Source organism: Filicampus tigris, chromosome 10, assembly GCF_054856515.1.
Source record: "Filicampus tigris isolate MCC_2025a chromosome 10, RoL_Ftig_1.0, whole genome shotgun sequence".
Taxonomy (NCBI): Eukaryota; Metazoa; Chordata; class Actinopteri; order Syngnathiformes; family Syngnathidae; genus Filicampus; species Filicampus tigris.
The window spans coordinates 6,344,932-6,369,774 of NC_141226.1; the positions used below are offsets into that span (position 1 = coordinate 6,344,932).

General features: G+C 40.8%; 1 protein-coding gene across 4 annotated transcripts in view; it reads left to right on the forward strand.

Annotated features, from left to right (window-relative positions):
* The window catches only part of rnf220a (ring finger protein 220a), a 179,025-nt gene extending 154,614 nt beyond the window's left edge, over positions 1-24,411 (forward strand). For 3 of the 4 annotated variants that reach the window (XM_086042685.1, XM_086042684.1, XM_086042686.1), the window contains 6 exons: positions 3,956-4,148; positions 5,159-5,214; positions 5,339-5,453; positions 9,117-9,228; positions 18,104-18,178; positions 22,460-24,411. In XM_086042685.1, coding sequence (XP_085898811.1) covers positions 3,956-4,148; positions 5,159-5,214; positions 5,339-5,453; positions 9,117-9,228; positions 18,104-18,178; positions 22,460-22,531 — 623 coding nt within the window. In that variant the 3' untranslated portion in view covers positions 22,532-24,411. Of the gene's footprint in view, positions 1-3,955; positions 4,149-5,158; positions 5,215-5,338; positions 5,454-9,116; positions 9,229-17,498; positions 17,694-18,103; positions 18,179-22,459 lie in introns of all 4 variants that reach the window. The other variant, XM_086042683.1, reaches the window with a different exon arrangement.
* The last annotated feature ends 432 nt before the right edge of the window (positions 24,412-24,843 follow it).

Below are 24,843 nucleotides of genomic sequence, written 5' to 3' on the forward strand. Positions count from 1 at the left end.
TTGGGCGGAGCTTGCGCTGTCAGCACACCACGCCTCTTGTTTCCTAATTCGTTCACAGTTTACACGTGGTGAGTCTTACACTGTGTCTGAAGTCCGAATGGGAGACTGTGCGTGAATTAAAAGGCGCGCAAACCAGGCCCTTAAAAAAGGACTTGCTGCCGTTGCAGAATGTGACGACTCCATTTGAGCAAAATTATTTGGACTCTGCTAATGACTCCCTTGCTGCCTGCTTTTATAGCCTGCCATACACCTAGAAGAGCGTTTGTGACTACAAGCTCTTGTAGTTAATCCAAAAGATGTTTGATGGGGCTGAGGTCGGGAACCTCAAATTCAGTTTATTTCTCCTCGCTTTTCAACCAACGTTTTTCAAGCCGCCAACCAACAAATATCAGTGAAGTGTGGTGCTGAACAGAGAGGAACTGGCACAGACAAATCCTTAAATTTGATAGCAGCCCGTCCTGAGAGACAGAAGAGAAGGGGATTATTTCCGATTGAGAAGGCCAAGAGGGCTTCAGAATGTGGAGAAATCTCTTCTTTGTAAATTGACTTCAAAGATGACCGTCTCATATCTTTGTGCCTTGACTCGTCTCTTGTGCCTCCTCCTGACCTGTAAAGGGCAGAAAGATAGTGTGATGACCTTTGACACCCCATCTCAGACGGTCTAAAGGAGGGGGTCCTGATAATTGCTATGGCAACAGGATGTTGCACGTCGGATAGATTAGCCTGATTCGTTCAGCCTGGCGATTTCTTCAATCCATCTCTGCTCTTCATATCTCTTCATACAATTTACGTGGTGGTTGTGAATCATTTGACGGTTTTGTCTCTACATGATAGTCAGGGTTAGGGATGTAACGATTGATCAATAACCGATTTAAAATGGATTGAAACTGTTAAAATATGTAGATGTAAAAACATAATAAAAAAGATTAAGAGATACGAGTGAAGATGCGCCGAGTGTTAGTGACTTGGAATGTAACAATTCATCAAAAATTTATTAAAAATCGATTCATCGAACAATCGAGACGACTCAAACTCAGACATCTCAGCACTCACGAGCCCTGTACAACAACACCTAGCAAAAGACAACATAGCTAGGTGATTAGAATATACTAATTTAGAGTGCTAAAAATGTATGTTCCTCCTAATTTTCAAAATGTTTTCCATTCCAGACGCACAGCACATTTTGAATGTCGAGATCAAATGATACGCTTGCGCCAAACATCATCGCGTATTGCCTTTGTGGATGGCTGCAGCACCACACTAGCGCACAGAGACAAGCATGGTAGCGCTTTTGAAAAAATCGTATCAAATTGAAAATCGGAAACCGAAAACCGAATCGGGGCTTGAGTGAATAGCTACATCCCTACTGATAATGAGACAAGCAGCTGTGTTTGAGTACTTGTATTGATTCTTGGACACAGTTTATTGAGCAGCACTGCTGGGTGGGAGGACAATTAAGAGCAAATATGTTTAACATTTGAAGCTAAGTACGGAGATTATGGCTCATGAGGGAGGAATAGACTAATCAAAGAAAAATGAAAAAAAAAAAAAGAAAGGAAGAAACGATCATTCCAAAAAAAGGAGGTAAGATCTGTTGTGAGGAGGAGCTGAGGATGAGAGGTGAGAGATAAAAAGGAGGTCAAGGGTGACAGTGCATAATGTGAGCGAAAGGCACTTAGAGTGGTGCTGACCTTAACCTGCTAGATTAAATTGGCCTGCCAAGACTGCTTAGAGGGACCGATAGAAGCAGCGGAGGGACTTAACACACACATATAAGGAGCAAATAGGGCGCACACTCCTCAGGCCTCATCATTGCGTATTGCGTTTGGATGGCTGCAGCACCACACTAGCACAGAGTATCAAGCATGGTCGCGGTTTTTAACAAATCGACTTGAAAATCGAGACCTCAAAATCGAACATCGCATCGAATCGGGGCTTGAGTAAAGCGTTACATCTCTAATTCTAACAGGCCTTTTTTCACTGTGTGACCAGCGACTCCACAGCCTTGTTTATGTTTACGATAGTCACAATTTGGAATTCAGTGTTTTAACTTATGTGTAGCTATACATGGATAAAATCAAGGTAAACATCACTTTGTTCTATGCATGAAACTGATTAATTGCGTTTCTAAAAACGAAACACGACCTCTGTTCGCAAACTGAAAGATTTGTGATTGAACTTAATAGTTCTCAGGAGTCATGGACCAGATTAAATTTGTAAACTGAAGTTCGACTGTATCAATGAATGTTACACATTCGTTTTAGCGATTTGTTTCAGTTTCATCCATGCTGACCTCCTTTGGGATTTCCCGTTCAGATTGAGAGAAGCTTTGCTCTTTGTTTGAAAACTACCCGCTGTTGCATTGAGACTTGTGCACTGGGAGTGCAGGTAAAATCAGATGGATGATGAACACTGTCAAGTCTGTCCATGGTCTTACACACGTCTCTCTCTCACACACACACACACACACAGCACACACACGAGTCCAACTCGGCGCTCGGAGAAACTGGGACAGCTTTAAATAAGGTGGCTGTCTCGCCTGTCACAGGTTACATCTTAAGTCCACGTACACGCACAGCTTCAAGTGTGTGGATTGGCAGACTGAGTGTCATTCACACTCTTGGACCCAAGCGCACACTCGGATCCTCGGAAAAGGAGGCGGGGACACACCTTGAAGGAGTCGGAGAGACAGGTTGTTAAGGGACACGGGCACAGAGTGTCTCAAACAAACACTGAGGAGACTTCTGTAAGTGACGGACACACACGTCAGGCTTTGCGACTTAAGTGGAGCTGAATGCGGCTGTGAGCATTTGTCTGGTCGTTTATCACTGGGTTTATCGATGTGCCGCACGCATGCACACACGAACCGGGACGTAATACAATACCATTTTATTTATATAGCGCATTTCATAACAGCTAGAGCTGTAACGAAGCACTTTACAAAACAATAAAAAGGCCATAATACATAAGTATTCATCAATAAATTAACACTATACAATTGACGCCGGAAAAGAGCCGAAAGGATTGATTGTTGAGAGACAGATAATCATCCGGGACGATATTCGGCATTTTGACGAAAACCGGGATCAGCCTTTTTTAAATATCTGATGGCCAGTAATGAATCATTTTAAAACTGTTTAAAACAAAAAAAAAAAAAAGAGATTCTTTACCCTGGCAACATTCTGCAGCTTTTTGTTTTTGTTTGAAATCAAAACCAAGAAAAGTGAAATTTGAACATTTGTCATTTTGACATTTTGAGTTTTATTTGAACATTATAAGACATGCTAATGACCCTGGGAGTTCCCTGAACGTTGTTAGAATTTTACAACAATCACGTATACTGAATTGCCAAAAATGTATAATAATTTTAAAAAATCAACATTATGCAAATCTGAAAAAAAATGTTCAGTAAACATGCTTAAATGCGTTAAAAGTTAAAGTGAAAGTCAAACCAAAGATATTTTTTTCAAGAATATGTTCCCACCAGTTGAAACACGGCATTCTGATTAATTTTGCGTTTGTGGAATCTAAGTAAAGCAAAAAACCGCACTCCTTTTTAGCCATCTCTGGGGGCGGCCATTTTGTCTTCTGTCGACTGAAAATGACATCACAACTGCTCACAACGACCAATCACGGCTCAGATTCAGAAAACAGGTCAGCCGTGATTGGTCGTTGTGTATTTTCCTTTTTACTGAGAATGAGTTTCGGCTCCAAATATCGGATATCGGCCTCCTTGACTACTAATAATCGGTATCGGCCCTGAAAAAAAACATTGGTCTATCTCTGTTGAGGTCTCCGTCGTCATCAGGTCACCAATAATAGGCTAACCGTTGTCTCCACAGTCGTGTGTGAGCGACATTTTACCATGTTCTAAAATGTTGCATTTCAATTTGTTTTCATTATTTATTACATCTAACTTATCCCTCCATTTTATGTCCCCCACAAAAAAAAAAAGCCACTGGTTTTGCTACATGTAGCATCAAAGAGAGTGCGGCAGACAGCGACGCAGACCTTGACGTAGATGGAGACGACACGTTGGAGTACGGCAAAGCGCAGTACACCGAGGCTGACATCATCCCGTGCTCTGGAGCTGGGGAGGACCAAGGAGAAGCCAGAGAGCGGGAAGCGCTACGGGGAGCCGTGCTCAAGTATGAAGCCGGGACCAGCAAACACACCCAGAAATTTAGTTGTATTACTTTATTTCAGCTCGGTAGTTTATTGTTTTTAAAGGTTTTTTTTTAGATCCAATTTAGGTGTGAATTAGGTGAATACTTACCGTATTTTCCAGACAATAAGTCGCTCCGGAGTAAATGTCGCACCAGCCATAAAATGCATGATAAAGAAGGAAAAAAATATATGTCGCACTGGAGTATGAGTCGCATTTTTGGAGGAAATTAATTGTGCTCTTAGTACACATCATTTCCACCGAGCTACAGTAACATTTAGCTAACATTTACACATGTAGCATACAAGAAAGTTACGGTAAGATAACTTTAAATCCACCAAAATGGTTGTAGATCGATTAAATAAGTCTTTTATTTATCCCCGACCATGTAGAATGTTTCCAAGTCTCCAAAAGTATTTATGCTTAATTATTATTAATTATTAATCATAATTATTTTTGTTCTCTTCCCCGCTCTCAGCTCCGTACGTGTGGCTGATGCAAGACCCCAGCCAGTGTCTTAAAGCAACAGTACACTATTTTGTATAGATGTATATGTATTGATAGATAGTCTAATTGTCTTTATCATACTATTTTAATTACTTGGATTTTAACCGTTTAAATTATTCATGCATTTTAATAGCTTTTAGGATTTATATTTATGTTTCTTTATGTGGGTTACAGTAAGATGTGAAATAATATACACTAAAGGTTATTCTGCCCGTTGTAAAGTCAATATGTAATGCAGGTTTATATGCAGCCTTAGAACGCCCTCCTGTGGTTGTTTGGTGTATTGTTTGCTGACGTTGAAAAGGAAAGAGAAACAAATAATGTGTTAATAATTTCACACGTTAGTCGCTCCAGAGTATAAGTCGCACCCCCGGCCAAACTATGAAAAAAACTGCAACTTATAGTCTGGAAAATACGGTACGTCATTGCAAAAATGCGTTTTTTTTTTTCTATAAATCAAACAAAAACATGTTTTTCCTCTTGCAGCGGCGGCATGCCCTCAAACAGAATAACGCCCGAGTTCTCCAAATGGGCGAGCGATGGTAAGAGTGTGAAATTGCAATGATTATGACATCAGTAGACGACAGCAACTTTGTGACGTTGGTCTAATTGTGATTGGGAAAAAAAAACCCGAATGAATCCCATCCATGGCTTATGTGTTGATAGAGATGCCTTCAACGAGCAATGGCGAAAGCTGCAAAATGGACCCAAGCACTCCGTCATCCTCCACACCTTCCGCCTCCTGTGTCCCACGCACCTGTAAAAACAGCGAGATTGAAAAGTAGGTGTTTGGTCTTCCTGCAGAAATTAGACGCAGCCAGCCTTTTAATGTTGGGAATGTATAGATTTTGTGTTGCAAGTAGGGCTGGGCGATATGACTCAAAAGTATATCACGATATAAGTGTTTCATATTGGTCGATATCGATATATATTGCATTTGTTTTCTGAAAATAATGACCCGAAGAAAAATACATTTAGGTTATTTTATTTTAACATAATACTTAACCTTTAATAAGAGGTCAATCTCACTATGAAAGAGTGAAATAAACTGGTCGATATAAAGATTAAATTAACTGTGAAAATGTGTGTAAGGCTCCGTAATTCCCTCATTTCCATTCCCTCGTCCATATTCTCCCACAAGCAAACAGTGTCAAAGCCACACACAACTTTTCCCTTCCTTGGCTAATAGAGGTCAGCTCATTGCAAGAGTGTGAGAGAAATGTTAGCGGATAAAGGTGCAGAGAGTGAATTGACCGGCCCTTGAGGAGCGGAGTTTGACACCTGTGCTTTAAGACCGTGTTCTTTGGTAAGCATTAGGGATAGACCGATGGTCGGCCGGCCCGGTTATCGGTGCCGCGATTCTGCGTTTTGACAAATATCGCCATCTGCCTTTTTTAAAAATCTGATGGCTGATAGTAAATCAATTTCAAACTTTGTTGAAATCGAAACAAGAAATATGTGAAAGTTTGTATTGTTTCAGTTTTCATTTCACTTTTTAAGAAATGCTGATGACCATGAGTGCTCCTGGAACTTTTTGTTAGAATTTTGTAGCAAAGATGTATATAATTATAATAATACAAATATTGTGTAATGTCAATAATTAAAAAAAATCAACATTATCGAAATATAGAGGATTGTTCAATAAACATGCTTGAAGACATTTCAACAAAGTTAAGAGTTTTTGTTTGTTTGTTTTGTTGTCTTTTTTTTTACGATTTCAATGCCCATATTTTTCTTTTTCACTGACAATGAGTTTCGGCTCGGTTATGGCCCCCTTGACTACTAATAATCAGTATCGGTCTATCTCTAGTAACCATATGCGTCTTTTTTGCTCAAATTGTTATACTGTTTTCTCTTCACTTCTGCGCATGTGATAAATGCTTCATGTAAATGAATCAATTGGCACCTAGCGCGTAGGTTGCCCGTATGAAATCTCACCGGGGGGTAACCGTTGAATTGAAAAATGTATTGATCGGAAACCGCAATGCTCTTGATGTGCGTATCCATGAACTAAATTGTTGCCGGTGGTGTGACCTTTCCCGCCTCACTTCGTGTGACTGCGTGTACGCCCGAGAGGAGACCGGCTCGACACGCGCCAGTGGAATATAAGAATCGTTAACAAGAGTATATTTTGGGGCTGAAATCTGGCATTGTGTTCCAAGTTGATGTGCTAGCTACGTTGTAAGTGGCGGAAGTGGAACATTGCTTCATCTCAGGATCACTTTGGAGGGGTTCAAGTAGGTGCTGATTTATTGCAGTGGAACAAGCATTCAGATGGCTGACTCCAAGCCTTCCCTGCCTCACTAGTTCCTCTAAATGCACGTCTTTCTTGGGCCCCTGCGTCCCTCCGTCCCTAAATGAAAATGAGATTTGTCTCCTTTGGTTACACTGACACGTGCGCGGGGCTTTTCACAGGGCCGTTTCCATCCCTCTCTCTTTCTGATCCCAGATGGGTAATGATCTGGTTGCCTCCCGAGGGCATCCTCGTCCCCCTGCTCATCCCCCAGCAAGATAAATGAGCCCTCCTGCACGCACACGCAGACACAAGTACAGAGTCCCTTGGATGGCCTTTGCCCTCCAAGATAAATGGCCCTTCCAATGCCGCCAATGTGATTGCTGCCAAATTTGGTGCTTGAGCTGGAACAATGCAGAGATTTCCATGTGGTTTCTACAAATAATTGAATCCGTCCCCAATTTCCAAGTGATGAAGCCGGCCTCCAAACCCCAGCCCCTCCTCCTCCTCCTCCTCCTGACTTGTCGTACTTTCCCTGTTAGCATTCAAAGGCGTCTTATTCAATCCTGAGCGTCTGGTTGCACAGACCTTTTATCAACTATCTTGAGCCTTCGGCATCCCCTTCCCACGCGCATTTCATGGCCTCTGCCTTAACTTTTTACATGCCCTTATAAGGCACCTCATTGATGTTCTTACATTGTCGATTAATGGATGAATCGCATTATAAAAAGCAATCTTTAATTTTTATCATTTTATTAAAAAACTGGACATTTCAAATTAACAGTACAGAAAATATATATATATATTAGTGCTGACAAGCGATTAACATTTTTAATCGTAGTTAATCACATTTTTTCATAGTTAACTTGTAGTTAATCGCATATTTTATTGTAAAAAAACCTTGATTTTTCTGTCCCATTATTTTCTTGAATTTTAATACCCTTAACATGAATAAGAGGATTGATTTTCTTATTAAAAATACTTTTATTCAAGCGAAGTCAACCCAAACATTATTTTTTAAGAATATGCTCCATGCAAGGCCACTAGTTGAAACAAGGCATTCTGATAAATATTGGGTTACATAACATGTTGGAAAATAGCCAATGTTGATGATTGTCTGACTTGATGATTGTCTTCCAAAGTTAAAGCAAATGTTTTCAATGTCAATCTGACAACAGACGTCAGATTATTTACTGTTACCGTAGGATTTGGACAAATTTTCATTAAAAACGCTATTGAAATAATTCATCTATTAGCAATAATTACTGATTAATATGACAATTGAGTAGTTGTCGAGTAATCATTTAATTGTTGCCTTTACAATTGATCGACTGGCCGCGACGGTTGATGATCAGAAGGGGCACATAGCACAGCACAGTACGCTAAATACAATAGTGACCATCATTCCTATTTGAAAAGGGAACGCTTAACTGTTGAAATGTTATTAGCGGTTTATTAGTAAGCCATTTCATCCCTGCTGAAAACCTCATTCAAATTAAGACGAGTATTAAATCAAATGTCATTTTAGATACCAAAAATGCAATCTTGACTTGGTCCATTGTCCAACTTGGTGAAAGCGATAAAAACTCTTGATAATAAATGGCCGTATCCTGGCTTTATACAAGAAACGATCTAACCCCTTACAAATGTTTTGTTGACAATTAACATTTAAAGCAATTGAATGGCTCTTTCTAAAGAAAGTCAAAACCTTGTTCTGAGGACAGAATTCTCTGGCTCACTGTGACCATTAATGCTTTATAAGATAGAAAGCTAATCAAGGCTAATGGGCTAAATGGTCTTTTACAAGCTCAAGACGAATAAGAGTAAAGGCTAAAGACGTTTATACTGCTTGGGTTGGTGAATTGGGCTTTTGAGTCTTCGCAGAGGTTTTCTTAGGCAGTGGATGCTGGCATTGCTTTGAAAAGGAGCTACGGCAAACAGGATTCAGTTACAATGATGGATGTCTCCCTTTAAATTGCTTATTTTAAGGCTGTCAATTTTGTCATTCTAAGACACAATGTAGTATTGGTGAACTGCTTTATATAATAGTCATTTACCTCAACTGATTCAGAGCCGTTTACATCTGCATCACGATGAATCTAAGAATCCATTTTTTTTCTCCCATCCCTAAGTATATAGTTGTAATGGTGTCGACAGTTAGTTTATGTCTTGTTTTGACATGGTTTTCTCTCTGGTCTTACCCCTCTTTAGAGTAACAGAGGATGAGTCCACAGCTACCACCATGGAGGCTCTGAAGGCTCGAATCAGAGAGTTGGAGAAGCAAATACTGAGAGGAGACCGATACAAGTGTCTCATCTGCATGGTGAGTATCGAGTAAAGATTAGGGATGTAACACATTCACCCAAGCCAAAATTGCTACCATGCTTGTCTCGTCACATGCTGTGCGCAAGTGTGGTGCTGCAGCCATCTACAAACGCAATACGCATTGATGTTTGGCACAAGTGCATCATTTGAGCTGCACATTCAAAATGTGCTACGCATCTAGGATGGAAAAAAAATACAAGACATCATTTTTTAGCACTCTCAATTTGTATATTCTAAAGACCAAAGTATGTTATGTCTTTAGTTAGGTTGCTGTGTAGGGCTTGTGAGTCCTGAGATGTCCGATGTTCGTTTCACCTCGATTTGAATCGATTATTCGATTGTATCCATTTCAATTGATTTTTAATTGATTTTCGATTCATCGTTATATCCCTAGTAAAGGTGGAAATTGTTGTGAATGGTGCCATACTGCCTTTTGTCTGGTGGTGCGCCATTTAGTTTGCGTGTATCTGGATGTTGTACAAAGTGTAAGACGGGAAATGGGAGAGCTAACAATTTGTTAGCCTCATTTGTGACCTGGAACTCACAGCTTAAGGTTCTAAGGGAGGTGTTTCTCAGTGAATGAGTAGGTTGCAATATTATGAACCAGAACAAACCTATGAGAGTCTCCCACTCATGTTTTTCACTCACTTATCATATATATGATGTTGTGATCATTGTTTTCTGATTCTTGGGCTGCGGTGATGTTTTGTGTGTTGTCATGGCAGTTGGAAAGCTGCATGACTTTGCAAGTCAATTTAGTGTCTACACGAACGCTTTATGTAGCAAAATGGCAGGATTTGCCAAAAATGAAAATCTTGTCAAAAGGCAAACGGTCCGGCTGAAACTTGTCATCCACACCCTTATGAAGCTGTTGTGTCCAACTATCAAGTTTGGTGATACTGTTTTTTGAGAAATAGTCATTATAAATGGTTGAAAATTCTTATTTGCATGGAGGAAAGCTTGCAAGTTTGCAGGGGCCCATTGTGCTGTATATTTATAAAGCCAACACTATCTGAGCCTGTCATCAAGTAGCTCGTGTTGCAGAAGATAATATTGCATAAGTATACCATTTACCATACAGTACAAACTCTATGGTATGTAATCATTGAATTACCGTGGTCAACATAAATCAATACTTACCAAATTGGATGATTCCCCATTTTAAGAGGTTGGTTAAATTGTGCTGTCAGGTAAAGAGACCTCGTGTTTGTCGTCAGGATTGATTAGCCTCTCAGATCAATAATAAAGGCGACATGATCATCTATGGCAATATCATATACAGTACATATTGGCAATATGTTCAATGACTATACACCCTGCCGCAGCCCTCCCTCTTTTTTTCCCTTTGTTTTTGTTTTTTTGTGTACCCGTATTTGTGTCAAGTACCCATTTTGTCATCGTTCAGATGTGTAGACAGTGCAGCGACTGCATTTTGTGCTTTGTGTGCGTGTGTGTGCGTGTGTGTGTGTGTTTGCACGGGTAATTGCAGACACTTGCACTTCCTAAAGGTCGCTGGGTACCCCAGGCGATAATTGATCATGCACTGTACTGTGTACCTGCGCTCTCCTTGTCATCTCGCACTTTCATTACGCATGTGGACTTGGCCACACATAATAACACAAATACAGTGGATATAAAAAGTCTACACACCCCTGTTCAAAGGGGTTCTTATGAGATATATAAAAAGTTAGACCAAGTATAATTTCAAAACTTATTCTACTGTTAATGTGACCTCTAACCTGTCCAAAGTCTTGACCAAAAATATATCTTAGAGGGGAAGTAAAAAAAAACATTTGAGATGTATTGATTACACAAGTGTGCATGCACTTATAACTGTCCAGCTATATCTCTTATAACGGTGGATATGGCTGTGTTAACCAATCACATTCGATACCAATAACTACCTGCATTTCCAAACCGATACGATAACCGATTTTTTTGGGGTATACTACAAATCTGTCTGTTGTTAGTAGAGTTAAAAAAGAAAAGGCAGGGCTCTGTCGTCATCACTGGTGTCATCATCTGGTGTCTGAACACTTCAGCGGCACAGGAGCAGGCTGCCCGCGAAATCATTCAAAATTAAACTGCATTTGGAAAACTATAGTGGTGTTAACAAATGGCTAATTGTTACTTCTGAAATTGCCTGCAGTAGCACCATATTACCTTCTACGTCATGCAGCAGAGGCTTGGACTCTTAAAGAGACAGTAACCAGACCAAGGTTCGTGTATTGTATTTGAGGTGGCTTACAATATCGACCTAATTTACTAATACTGGATCAATAGAAGCGACGTCATTTTTCCCAATTTCATTTTTTCCCAATATCGGTCCAATAATATCTGTCTGATAGTTATCGTTCCTCTCTAATGTGAAGTCAACACACAACTGCCACCACCAGTGGCATTTCTAAAGCACGGTTCCCACAGATCCTTAAAAAGACATTCAATCCATGAATCTAAAAAAAAGGCCTTAATTGGCATAAACCCATTCACTCATTCGCTGCCATTGATGTATTTATTTGTGTTTTCACAGTCCAGCCATTCAGTCATAGGGACTTATTGTTTTCCAACTTTTTTCAAACGTTAGGTTAAAAGAGGGTCTGAAAAATGTCTGGCAGTGAATGAGGTAAGGCCTAAAGCGCCTGGCAAAACATCCCTCCAAAACCGAAGGGTGACTTTAGAATCACCCTCAAAAACCTGAAGTTTTCGCAGAAATTCAACACCTACATAGTAATTGATATCTCAGCCCCTGTAGCAGAAACATAATTCCGAACAAATCTGAGAGCTTGGCCCTGTGGCTTTCACGCAGGACTGAGTGCATTATTATAAACCTTCATTTTTTTATTTTTTAAATCAACAAACTTCACATAAGGAAAGCAATATAAAACCAACAAAATAACATGTGAATAATACGTACTTCTCAGTGAAAACCGTTCCCAAGAGGTTGGCAATAAAGTAGCACTTCCCAAACGCTGCACTTGTTCAATCAAAAATGTAAAAAATAAAGTCAGTGCAAGAAAAGCCCTTTTACTTTGACATAATTGCCTACTGGTTTCTACAAATATTGGTTTCAGTAACAAGGTGTGCCCAGAGTTCTTCTGGCCAAATGTGACTGCTGTATTTGCCAGAGACCGATATCTTGCAAACATAGACATTATAAATGGTTTGGAGCCTTACAGAATTCCCCAAACTGAGTGGAGCTACGAACCGGATCTACTTCCTCCTTTCTGTGCGCTGGATATTTTTGCGTACCCTGTGTGTGGTGTAAATGCCTACACTTCGGAGCAATTTAAACATTATAAATCTTTAGCCTCTCAAGTGCAATTTACAAACGGGTAGGCGCAGGACCTGCAGATGTTGAAGGCGGCGAACAATAACAACACAACACAATAACAAAGGAAGTTTAACTGGATGGGCTAAATGACACACAACTGCCACCAGGTGCCAGACTGATCAATAATACAGGGAAGTGAATCATAGGTTGCGTTCAGACTGCAGCCATATCTGATTCAAATCAGGTTCTTCCTCAAATCAGATTTTTTAGGGCTGACTGTTTTTAGCAAGTGTCCAGATAGGATCTGGTCTTGTTCAGAATAGGCCACATTATTGACTCATATGACAGATTTCTGTAGCAACGTTGCGGAACGGAGGCGTTTACATTATGACACATGACAGCCATCATTCACACCGTCCTCACCGTCCACCCCCCTCAAACAACCATATCCCTCCGTCAATGATTACGTTTAGGCACATGACAGCCGCCGGCCAAACCACCCTCTCCTCCAGCCATCGAAGAATATTGGACGAATTTTGGCCCCAGTACGCGCCTGATTACTCTCTGGTCTGGTGCATTAGGACTTGCGTCGTGTGGACTGATACAGACAGTTAAATCCGATCGGTGGGTTTGGCGCTTTTCACCTTTTGATGCATCCTGTCCAAATGCGATATAAACTTTATTTCGAATGTGTCCTGCAAAAATCGGATTTCATGTCCTTTGTGACTGTTCAGACCACAAAAGACGAGATGTCTCACGAGAACGAGACCCGACGAGATTTTTGCTAAATTTCGAACATAAAAAAATACCTAATGTAATTTTTTCAGTTTTCCAAATGTTTTTTATCGAACAGACTGCAAGAAAATTAATCATCTAGCTCTAAAGTGTAAATGCAAACAGGAGTCACTTTCGTTACATGCTCTCAAACATTGCTGCAATAACAGCTAAAGCTGAGATCTTTCCTCTTACTGAATACTTTGAAATGGCAGTCCTGTATCAAATGATAATTGCATCGTGATTTCGCCTCGGAGGTTCCCATTCGGTGACAGCTCCTTTTAGGACATGTGTTATATTCACCCGGACTCCAAAACACCATCAAAAGAAAATAGATCTCGTGCTGTGCAGGGACGAGAAATCTTGTGGCGTTCTAATCCCGCGAGCTCTCGTAGCACGAAATCTCGTCCCATCCCTAGCGAGTACAACAGCTAAGTGCAAAATTTGCGGTGCGAAAGATGCAAAAGGTGGAACTAAAGTGGCCAGGTTCAATACGTCAAACCTGCTAAAACATTTGAGGTCGAAACATGTGAACAAGCACCAAGAGCTTGCGGCGGCAGCAGCGAGCACGGAGAAGGGTAATGGACCGCAACAACAAACCCTGCTCAATTTTGGATTTGGGAGTCGAACTTGTTGGATTTTTCTACTGCTTGGTTTTGGTTTTGAAAGTTGATTTGGGAGCGGAAGTTGTTGCGATGGGTCATTAATACCCAAAACAAACTTTTATAATAATGTCCTATAGCTTTTGTAATTAATCCGACACAATCTCTCTCAAAGATACCTCGTGTATATTATTTCTTATTGTTTCCTTTTTCACAAAGGTGTTTAAGTCTGACCAAGCCATGATAGCAATGGTTTTTACATCCAAGTGAGTATGCAGTTCTTTAGAATTACAAGAAAAAAATGCTCATATATATCTTTTTATATTTTATATATATATATATATATATATATATTTTTTTTTTTTCCAAAAGTCTGGTATCCGTACAGTATCGGCATCGGCCGATACCGCACAGCTGGGTATTGGAATCGATATCGGGGCCAAAAAATTGCATCGGAACAACACTAATTGCAATATAATGACCAATGATATGGTTGCAAATTTCATTTGAAGCAATTTGAAACAAAAATAAACACAAAAAAATTTACTTCATATTATAGACTACACAAGAAATTTAACTTAAGTCACAGTAATAATGTTTGGCATGGTTGCTATTTTTGTGTAAGTAAAAGTAGTGTACCGTATTTTCCGGGCTATAAGTCGCATCGTTGTATAAGCCGCACCTATCTATGTTGAAAACGTTTATATTTACTGCATTTAACAGAACGATTATGAACTATAAATGTACATGTATGTACCTGAGCAGATTCTTTCCTAACAGTGCCTTTTAACACTGCAGCAACGTTGCTGATTAAAACGGAACAGAACCAAGAGAAAATAAACAGTACTTATCATCATTTCACTGCCGACTGCTGCTCCAATTTGTCTGCTAATGTCCAACAGACTCCACCATCTACTAATGTCCAACAGACTCCACCATCTATTGTTCTACTACATTCTACATATGCACCTGTCTTGTTTTATGTTAATAAAGTCAGCCAATCTAACACACGACGTGCTAAATCAACAATAGCCTTTCTCATCGAAACAACAGAACAGCCGTAACATCAGCCAATCGCATTCATGTGTACTTCACGGACCTCTAGGAAGACATAGAATCAAAGCATTACAGCACCTAAAGCAATAACCTAGTCTATGGCACCCTCGCCTGTTGAACTTCTCCACCTGCAGTCACATCCAGTCAATGGGAAATGTATTGTATTGAATTGTACTGTCATTACGGTTAGAGCACCCCGAGCGGTGGAAGAAAAATCCACAGAATGGCCGGACCGGACCATAAGCCGCAGCGCTCAAAATCTAGGAAAAAAGTTGCGGCTTATAGTCTGAAAAATACAGTATATTTGCATAAGATATGTTATTTAACATAAATCCCTTGTGCTGATTGTGAAGTTAAGTCTCTGCCCTAAACATTTGGAAGGCTTGTCCAGACATTAGATTCTGTTATCTTTTTGTGTCTCTCCGCTGTTGATGGGTGGGGGTTGCTGCATACAGTGTTTCTACGACTGAGATTTGCGTTGCAGACGACACAAAATCTAACTAGGTGTTTTCTTGCTGTGGTGTATCATAACATCATCGTAAACTGAACGATGGTTGAATAGATTCGTTGTGTTGCCGGTGGATGCAGCGACAACTTGCACCCAAAATGTAACCAAATAAGCGATTTGCCTTGCCTTGCTTGTTTACAAGTCGTTCCTGTGGCGGGCCTTGTGCCATTTTTAGGTCTGTTACTTTGTTAAAAAGTTGAGTAGGAGCGTGTGCAGTGTGACTTGCGTGGTGCGGGCTGACTGGCTAGATAGCTAGCTAGCTTGGAGAGGGCGGCGCAGCGGAGTAACCCATGTGCACATGCCTCAAAACAACTCAAAATTAGTATTAATAATCTTTTTTTTACAATTATGCCAATTTGTAATCGTGGAGTGTAATAATCGAAACCGTAATTGAAATTCAATTAATTGCACTGCCCTACTGTATATATTTTTTGTTCCACAAAAGATAATGTTGAATATTGTTCAGATAGATGAAGTTTATCAGAAACCTTTTTTTTAAATTGCTTTAATTTATGAAAAGAACAAGCTTATTCTGATAATAAAAGTACTTTAGTGTTTAAAAAGTAGGCCTTTAGCTTGCTTGGTTGTAAATACAGAAGGCAAAAAAAAAAACACATTTCCACTTAATAATGAACGACCAACTGGTTTTGATTTTGAACATTTTCAACATGCTATAGTTAAATTTAGACAGCACACTTACCTAGAAGCTGAGTCCCCTATGAGACAAAGTGACATCAGAAGCACAGTAGCGATTTTGCTGGCTAAAACAACACACTAGAGTAAGTCTGATTTGTTAAAAAAATGATCAGTACGAATGCCAACTGTGCCAGGCTGTCAGCATCAAAGTGTGCAGTCATTTACGTCTGCTAAACTGCTATGAGATGTTAGCTAGCCGCTAGCGCAGGAGCCGTTGCTAAATGCTGGCAACAGGCGCCATAGCGTACGGTCATTAAATATTTTATATATATATTTTTTTTATATATTTCAGGATGACGTTGTGTTGTTGAGTTTGATAAAAGTTTGTGACGATCCAAACACAGTCTGAAGTCAGCTGTTAATACAGCGACACGCTGGCGGGAACAACTTGAAAATAAAAGCGTAGCAAGGCATTAATGTCCATATATTATTTGGTAAGGTATGGTTTATTTTGAAATTGGCCTTCTCACCATACTGGTGGCATGTTACTGTCTTGCATAGCATGAACAGTTGTTGCTGCAGTTAGCTTAGCTACTTCTTCCTGACAGTGCACACGTAAAAAAGCGGGTACCCCAAGCAAAAAAATGCTCCTAGCAATTCTTGGAACCTAAGTACCCAAATAACTTGAGGACTCATTTAAAATAAAAAGAGAATGCAAGAATATTAAAAGGACAAGCTTGTTCAGATATCAGTGTTGTTGTTTTTTTTTTTACATTTGGGAGGCGTTGAAGGTCTACCCAGCATGCCTTGAGGGCCTTTTTTTGTTGTGTGTATTTATAGTTGATAATTATGGGTTTGTTGTTGTTAATTTATTCTTTTCCCAAGCAGTAGCATTTATTTGCGTTCACCACTTATTTAATAATCACTCTTGGATTTAATTTTGCACTGTCCGTTTGTAATGTAGGATGACAATATATGATTCACTTCCTTGTATTGTTGTTCAGTCACGTGGCAACTAAAACCTTTTCGATTGTCATTTCATCCAGCTGCCATATTCCGTATTTGTCCTATCTTTACAGAGAGATATGATTCCTTAAATGTAGTCCAGTCGATCAATGTAGACTTTAGTGAGTGATGCACTTTTTGCTCAGTAAACATATTTAATGAAGTGGTATATAACTCATTTATCTCTGAAACCTTTGGTGGGGATAGAGAATGTGTTCCATTTTAAATATTCTATTTGCTGTGTCTTCACTGGCTGGCTCTCACTGGTGCACATGCCCTCATCAGTATGAGACTTTGGTGTTTTGTATCCATAGTGCACTGTCTGTGTATGCGAGTGCAATCACGACAAGCCGCCTGTATGCTGCCACCTTTCGCCCCCTTTCCTCCCCCAACACCCCCATCCCTCCCTTCCGCAGAGGAAGCCCGCTATCCAGTCAGGTGTGGAAATCAAGAGACTAGGGGCATGGCCAGGGCCCCGCCCTTTGGCGAGTGAGGTCAGAGAGAGGCAGCCTAAGTCCCTCCCCCTTGGCTTGTACTACCTGTACAGGGGCCTTGTGATTGGTGGCTACGGCAGCAGCATAAAGAGGCTCCTCCCACAGCCTCTACGGAGGGTAAGGCACTCCCGCCCTCCCTTGACCACCTCCTCCCTCATTTCTCCGTCCTTTCTGAGAGGAAAACAAACAAGCACCAATAAGATTGGATTCATTCATGGCTGTCTCCCTCATCTTCTCCCTGAGCCTGCTTCCCCCTCGTCGCTGCTTGTTGCCTGCCTGACATTGTCTGCGTGTGTGTGCATAAACGACCTGCAGGTCGCTGCTCAAACACCTCCCCTCCATGCTGCCTTGCTCAGTGGTTCTGTGGCTGCCGGTACTGTCGCGTCATGGTCAGTGGTGTGATGCACCTCGGTGGTCAGGGTTGGTCTTTGTCGTACAGTGCCGTTCTGTTTTTTGTTTCGCAAAATGCCTGATATGATCGTGTCCCATGAATGTGGAGTCAACCCTTCTTGTCTCTGTATCTGCAGGACTCGTATACGATGCCACTCACCTCCATACAGTGCTGGCATGTCCACTGTGAAGAATGCTGGCTCAGGACTCTGGTATGTACCACATGCATACACACTGGTTGTCCTCAATACATATTTGACTAGCATTGGCTTAAAAAGGACACCTACCATCCTTTATGCAACAACAGTTGTTTGGCAAAACAGACCGGCGCGAAAAACAATGGCAGTTGGAGGCGTAGAAAGTCAATGGTGAAAAGAAGCTGCCTAAGAACTAATAAATACAGGATATGGGGGCACTGATCACTTCAGTCACTCCAAGTGCATACTAATACACACAAACCACTTTTACCTGGTTTATTATAAATGGACTACATGCACGCAGCCCTTCCGCATTCTATGCTGTAAGGCACCGAAGCATCCGGTGCAGTGTAGACACTGTAGCAGAGCGTGCTGTTCATGTGATGTAACTCTAGCCCTAAGTCCGTAACCGGCTCTAAAAGAACAGGCACCACTCCTTTCTTTAACGCAAGGACCACCCAAATTCGAAAACTACTTAGATCTCCTTGAGCCGTCTTTTTCTTTGATGGGACAGTCTAAAATATTGAACTCATTCTGACTTTTTCAGACCCATTGTGAATGTCATTTGGGATCAAATTACTAATGTGCGTTTAAAAAGTGCCAACAGATGCAGGAATACATACTTTTTCCACCTCTACACTGGTGTTGATCCTTCCATATCAAGTCCTCGTTTTAATAGAAAACATGAAAATGTGCATTAGAGAGTTTTTGAACGAGTCAGTCACAAATTTGCGCTGCTGTCACACGGAAATGATAATCCACTGTCAAATTTTAGACTGCAGTATGTCTAGCTCCAACCTTTAGGTCATACCTGGGCAAAGTACGGGCCGAGGGTCTCATCCGGTCCTCCCACAGTCTTTGACCGTCCGTCACAGAGACCATGAAGTAAAGTCAAACAGAAAATGTGAGGTGCTTTTATTTTGAAAGTTGTACTCTTCACATGCACGTGTGGACTCAAGTACAAGCCGGCAATGTGGCGCTAACATGGTGCTAGCTGCAAAAATGGACCTTGTGCTGGCTGGCCGGCTCCAGGGTGCCAACTGCCTTTGCGGGCGGACTGCCATTTCTTTGGAGGCTCTGGACCATCCTGGGCTTTGCCATTATCATCAGTCGTCGCTCGCCATGATACTGCTATCGAGCCTGGCTAATGGTTAACACAGAGGGTCCAGGCTACTCCACCATCAGTTCTGCTCCACTTTGGAGCTCCCATCACACCTGCGTTTCTTCTGGTCAACTTCAACTACCCTGATGTCCCTGTAACATTCCCAGAAGAGCCGGTTGCCGGTTTCTGTTGTTCAAACACGGTGACCACGGCATATCCTTTTGGTCAGAGCACTCACTGGCACGCAACAATGGCATCATCAGAACACAGCCGCTCTTTCATCGCAGTTTAACATTTGTATTTCCTCATTAACAATACATACCATACACGTCACAAATAATTGAAACAATATGCTTTTTTTTCGAAACACATTCAAAATAATATAGACAAAAGTTGAGGTTAGTATGTTGGCTTGGCCCTCTGCCTGTTCCAGTTTTTCACGCAGTTCCTTTGCAACATTAATTGCCCACCCATGCTTTATGTACTCATTTGGTAAGTGTGCCAAAAGGGCACAAAAACAATGACGAGAAAACATGCGAGAATGATTACAATATACCTCGTGTACATGAAGAATACTACCATGGAAACTCTAAACTAGTTGCCAAACTTTAAACAACTTCTCATGAGTTTTTTTGTTGTTGTTTAAAAGCTTGTTTCCTGTCGTTTGACTTTCATAGAGACTTTTAGAGGATGTGAATAAGACCTTAAATGAAGCCTATTGTTTCCATCTGCCTTATACCTGTACATTTTGTGAGTGTTAGCTCGTGCGTGCTACCGCCAGTGGGCTATTAATGAATGGAACATTAAAGTCATAGCCCAGAGACAGCTATAAAAATGGGAGGGCCATGTGGATCAAAGTGAATGCCGCAGAATCTAGTTAACGCCTGCCCAGCCCCTCGCTGCTTTAATAAGCAAAGCACCTGGAGCGCAACACGACTGGCACACTCTCTTCCCCACACCCATACCCACACGTACACACCTTAAACGCTTAAAAAAGATCAGAGTAAAATTCATACAGTATTTCCCTTTTTTTACACTCCACTGCCATTTTCACACACATAAAACAATTCAAATATGGGGGGGGGAAACTTGTGTGTTTATCTTCTGTGGATATGTCCGTGGAACAACACAAAAATCTGTTCAAACCACGTCTTGACGCTTAAGTGCATATGCTTGTGTGCTAACTCCAAAATGTTCTCACTCTCGCTGTCAACAAATGGGCGACTTGTGGTGGGACTTGGAGAGAATGACAAGACAAGGAAATGAAGTGGAGTCATGTCTCTTTATTGACTGTTGACAAATGAAGCAGCAATCTACTCACTTTCACCCCTTTCATGTATATGAGCCACTCCCTTTGGACCCAGAAACATGTGTAACTCCCTCACCTCACCTCTGGAAAGGTACAGGTCCCTGGTGAACTTCTCACCTTTGTGGGTCACCACACAGTTCTGCAAGAATTCATTATAACAAAATTGCATAACCGAATGGATAATCATGAACAGTGGCAAGAGAAAGTCAAGGTGTTGGAGGGTTAGGGCTCGGCATAGAATTGAAATCTTGTCATCTGAAATCTCTGTAATTTCGATTTTGGACACACTTAAAAATGTCATAATCTAAGAGAAAGTATTATTGTGTCGTACGGCAGGTGTTTTTACAAGTTCCCAAAGTTGTGAAAGTACCCTGAATGCACCATGTTACTTGCACAGCAAGCATGTGACGTTAGTCGCAGGGGTGGTCAAGTCCGGTCCTCAAGAGCCGCAATCGGGACAGTTTTAGGTTTATCCCTACGGCAACACACCTGATTCAAATCATCAGGCTCATTATCAGGCTTTTGCAAATCTTGCTGATGAGCTGATCATTTGAAACAGGTGTGTCCCTTAGGGACAAACCGAAAACAGGCCTGATTGTGGCTCTTGAGGACCGGACTTGGCCACCCCTGCGTTAGTGGCTCTGCCCTCCCCAAGCGTGCTTTAAACTTTCACCCCTGTTGGAGTTCACTGTAAACAAAAAAACACATCAAAAGGAATTACTCTCACAGAGCAAGTGCAGCTGACTAGGAACAAACGATTAGTATGAGTTAGCCGTCGGTGCACAAAATTGTTATAATCTTTAACGTGTCAAAGTGCGGACACCGTTTAGCAGTAAGTTAATATAGTTCAACATGAATCGTACTGAATGTTTAAGAATTGGATAAAGCTCAGTTTACTATGCAATAAAACAAATACAGAGAGTACTACCCAAGCAATATTTCCCTTTATTTTTTCTTACATTTAAATTTACATTTGTGTGTTTTAGTTTTGCACTTAAATGCAACATGTGCATAGTATTTATTGTCAATATGTCATTTTTCTATTTTATTTCTGTGCAAGTGGCAATCTGTTGAGTTAAAATACCAATTGTTCTAATGTATAGTATTTCTAATTCGTGCAGCTATTATCAACCATATTTTATACTATAGACAGGACATAAGAGAAAACAATTTTTAAAATCAATTACTTTGCTGAGTAACTAATTACTTTTACAAGGTAGTAACTGAGTTAGTAGCTCAATTACTTTCTTGGGAATTGTTGTAACTATAGCTGACTGTCCAACACTGTCTGAGGTCCGTCCAATGTTGTGGCCACTGAGCATGTATGTCTTCCAGTTGACCTGTGAACCGTCACTTTTGGTCATTAAAAAATGGCTTCTTTGCATTGATAGGCACTTTTCATGTGTTGTTAATTGTGAAATGATGAAGAACAGCAGCAGAGCTCCACCCCATCTGCCTGTCTTTTATATTCTCCCCTGCTGCTTTACTGCAGATGGCACAATATGAGTGCTGCGCGAATGCAAAGAGGGAAGGAACTTTGTCCACCTGTCAAGAGCTGGTAAACTGTAAAGACGTACAGTGTTATAAAACATATGCACTTACACAATTGCCAACTTCCAACGCATTATCAGAGGCAGAAAGCTGCCTGCCGAGCGAAGAGTCAGATTTGAAGTTTTAACACCTAAAACCACTCCTTTATGTTGAAGGCAATTGTTGCTGTCCCATACGTTGATGTCACCACATTTTCAATGAGCTGAATGTGTTTAGTAAGCTCATATACAATACATAGTGTAGCACTCAAAAAGTTACTTTGGCCGAGTTGTAACTGTATTATAGCAAATAAACGGCATAAGTTTAACAACTGTATTCCGCCTGTTGTCCACAGGGGAACAAGAAGCTGTGCCCTCAGTGCAACACCATCACCTCACCCGGGGACCTGCGGCGTGTCTACTTGTAAAGAGTGCAGTTCCATGCATCAGCCACCACCGTGGATTTAATTTTTGTTCTCATTTTGGTTTCCCCACCCAGCAATTCTGTGGACCAGGTTTGTTGGTGCCAAACCTTCCAAAAAAAAAAGAAAGTTATGGAAGTTGAATTGGCTTGAATGACAGAATGACATGAGCAGCGCTCACTGTCTGTTGCTGCCCTCACCCACCTTCCCTCAGTGTCATGAGGAGACTAAACTGGACATTCCTTCACAATATTGGGTGTCATCTATTGGATTGGACTGTTACTCAGCAGACATCCTGACTCACCCACATTTGCCCTGCTGAGATCTTTTAGCTCATCTGGAGCTGGACGTGTTAGCAAATTCTGAACCACCCGACCTCCAAGACTCTTAACCACGTGCCCAGTGGACTCCACTCATAACTTGATGGAAAACGTTTTTTTGTTGTTGGTTTCCATTATTGTGTGCAGAAAGAAAGCTCTAGAAGAGGCCTATTCACGACAACCGAGCTTTCAGACCAACTAAGAAGAATCTCCCAGTCATTGCGGTGAGGTGGACTCTTGTCCTAGATAACCCCCTGCCTCTTTCTTTGGTTTCTTAAAGGAAACATAATCCCCGTCCGTTCAAGATGCAGTTCTAGCACATGTAATTACAGTTGTGTATGTTTACAGTTAGTTTAAACAATATGGAGTACACACAGTACACAAATACAGCATACAATTTTCTTAGCAGACTCAAACAGGGGTGTACAATATTTAAATTGTGTTTTTAGTCAGAAGAGTTTGGGTAAAAAATGGCTGAAATGAAAGAAGCCTTCTGTATTTTCAAAAACAATATTGTTTGAAGATGTTCACTGTACAGAAAAAAAGTAAAACTACTCAAGACTAGATGGTCAAGATTTAGGTGTACTTCTGCAGAATACCTAATTGAGTGTACCGCAAAAAAAACAAAAAACAAACAAAACAGGCAAGTGATGATCTTTTGTTTGTTTTTATGGTTGGGAGAGATTCCTACTTCCGAAGACTTCATGCCACATGCCAAGCAAGCAGGGCGATGGAACTGAGCTGATGCTTTTAGCTCCGAATACTCTTGACTCTTTTCACTTGGGAATAGCTACAGATCCAGACGTTTTAACTGAATGATTCTCAACAAAAGTCATTTTCCTTCATTCTCATACTGCTTTGCTTGCAATGGTCTAAAAAGGACAACCAGGCTTTGCTAGCTCAATGAGAGGAAACCTCTGGAAAAATGGAGTGGCCGGCGTTGAACTGGCAACAACCTGCAGCTTAACCCCGCCCCTTGTCCTCCGGCAGCAGCAGCCAAGGTGGTGGTGTGCTTTGTGTTTGTAAAACTATGTATTATGTGGTGTCTGTATTGTTGGTAATATTGCTGAAAAAAAAAGAAAATAAAACATTCTTAAGTAACACGAGTGGTCCTGTTCACAAACCCTGGGTCGTCAAATATGAAGAAAAAACTTTTTTTTTTCTGGTTGTGCACATTTTAATAGGATTTTAAGGCTTCGTTATGACAAAACGGATCCATACATTGCGCCACCATGTAAACGCAGCCTTGCCCCAGATAACCATTGCACCTGGGCCAAGTGGACATCGGCTAATTTCCTCTGAGCTCATCCCGACTGTTAATTTTTTTTTTTTTTTTGGTCTTCCTTCCGTATCTGTCAGCCTCCTGGAACACTCAATAGTGAAGAGTAAACTGGATCTAATGTGCCGTTCCTGGCTTTCATGTTGATTCAAACATGCCCCAAAGATGACAAATTGCACAAGATGAATTATGTCACAATTATTTTGTGTCTTGTATATTCTTGGAAATGGTACATCTTTCCCATTTGTAAATTACATTTGACATTAATTAAATGATTGTAAATCTGACTTTACCCATTTGGTTCTACTTCTTTTGTCTTGTTTCCTCTTGCTTGATGATAATGAATGTACAACCTCTGGAAAAAAAAAGTATGGAAGCATCAGTCTCTAAGGATGTTCATTCAGTTGTTGAAGAAAAGCTGATCACAGACATGACACAGCCATTCATTTCAAACGGTAAGTTTCTGGCTTTGAGAAACAAAGACTAAGAGTTACTTGTTCAGACCAATCAGAGGGAAATAAACATGAACTCAACTCAGGGACAAAAACTGAATCATGGAAAAAAAAAACATACCAAAGTACTTCGTTGCATCACCTCTAGCTTTTATAATAGCTCACGGACTCAGGCATGGAGTGATAGTCAGTACTCTGCATCAATCTGGGCCCAACTTTCTCTGATTGCTTTTGCCAGATCAGCTTTGCCGGTTCGAGTCTTGTTAT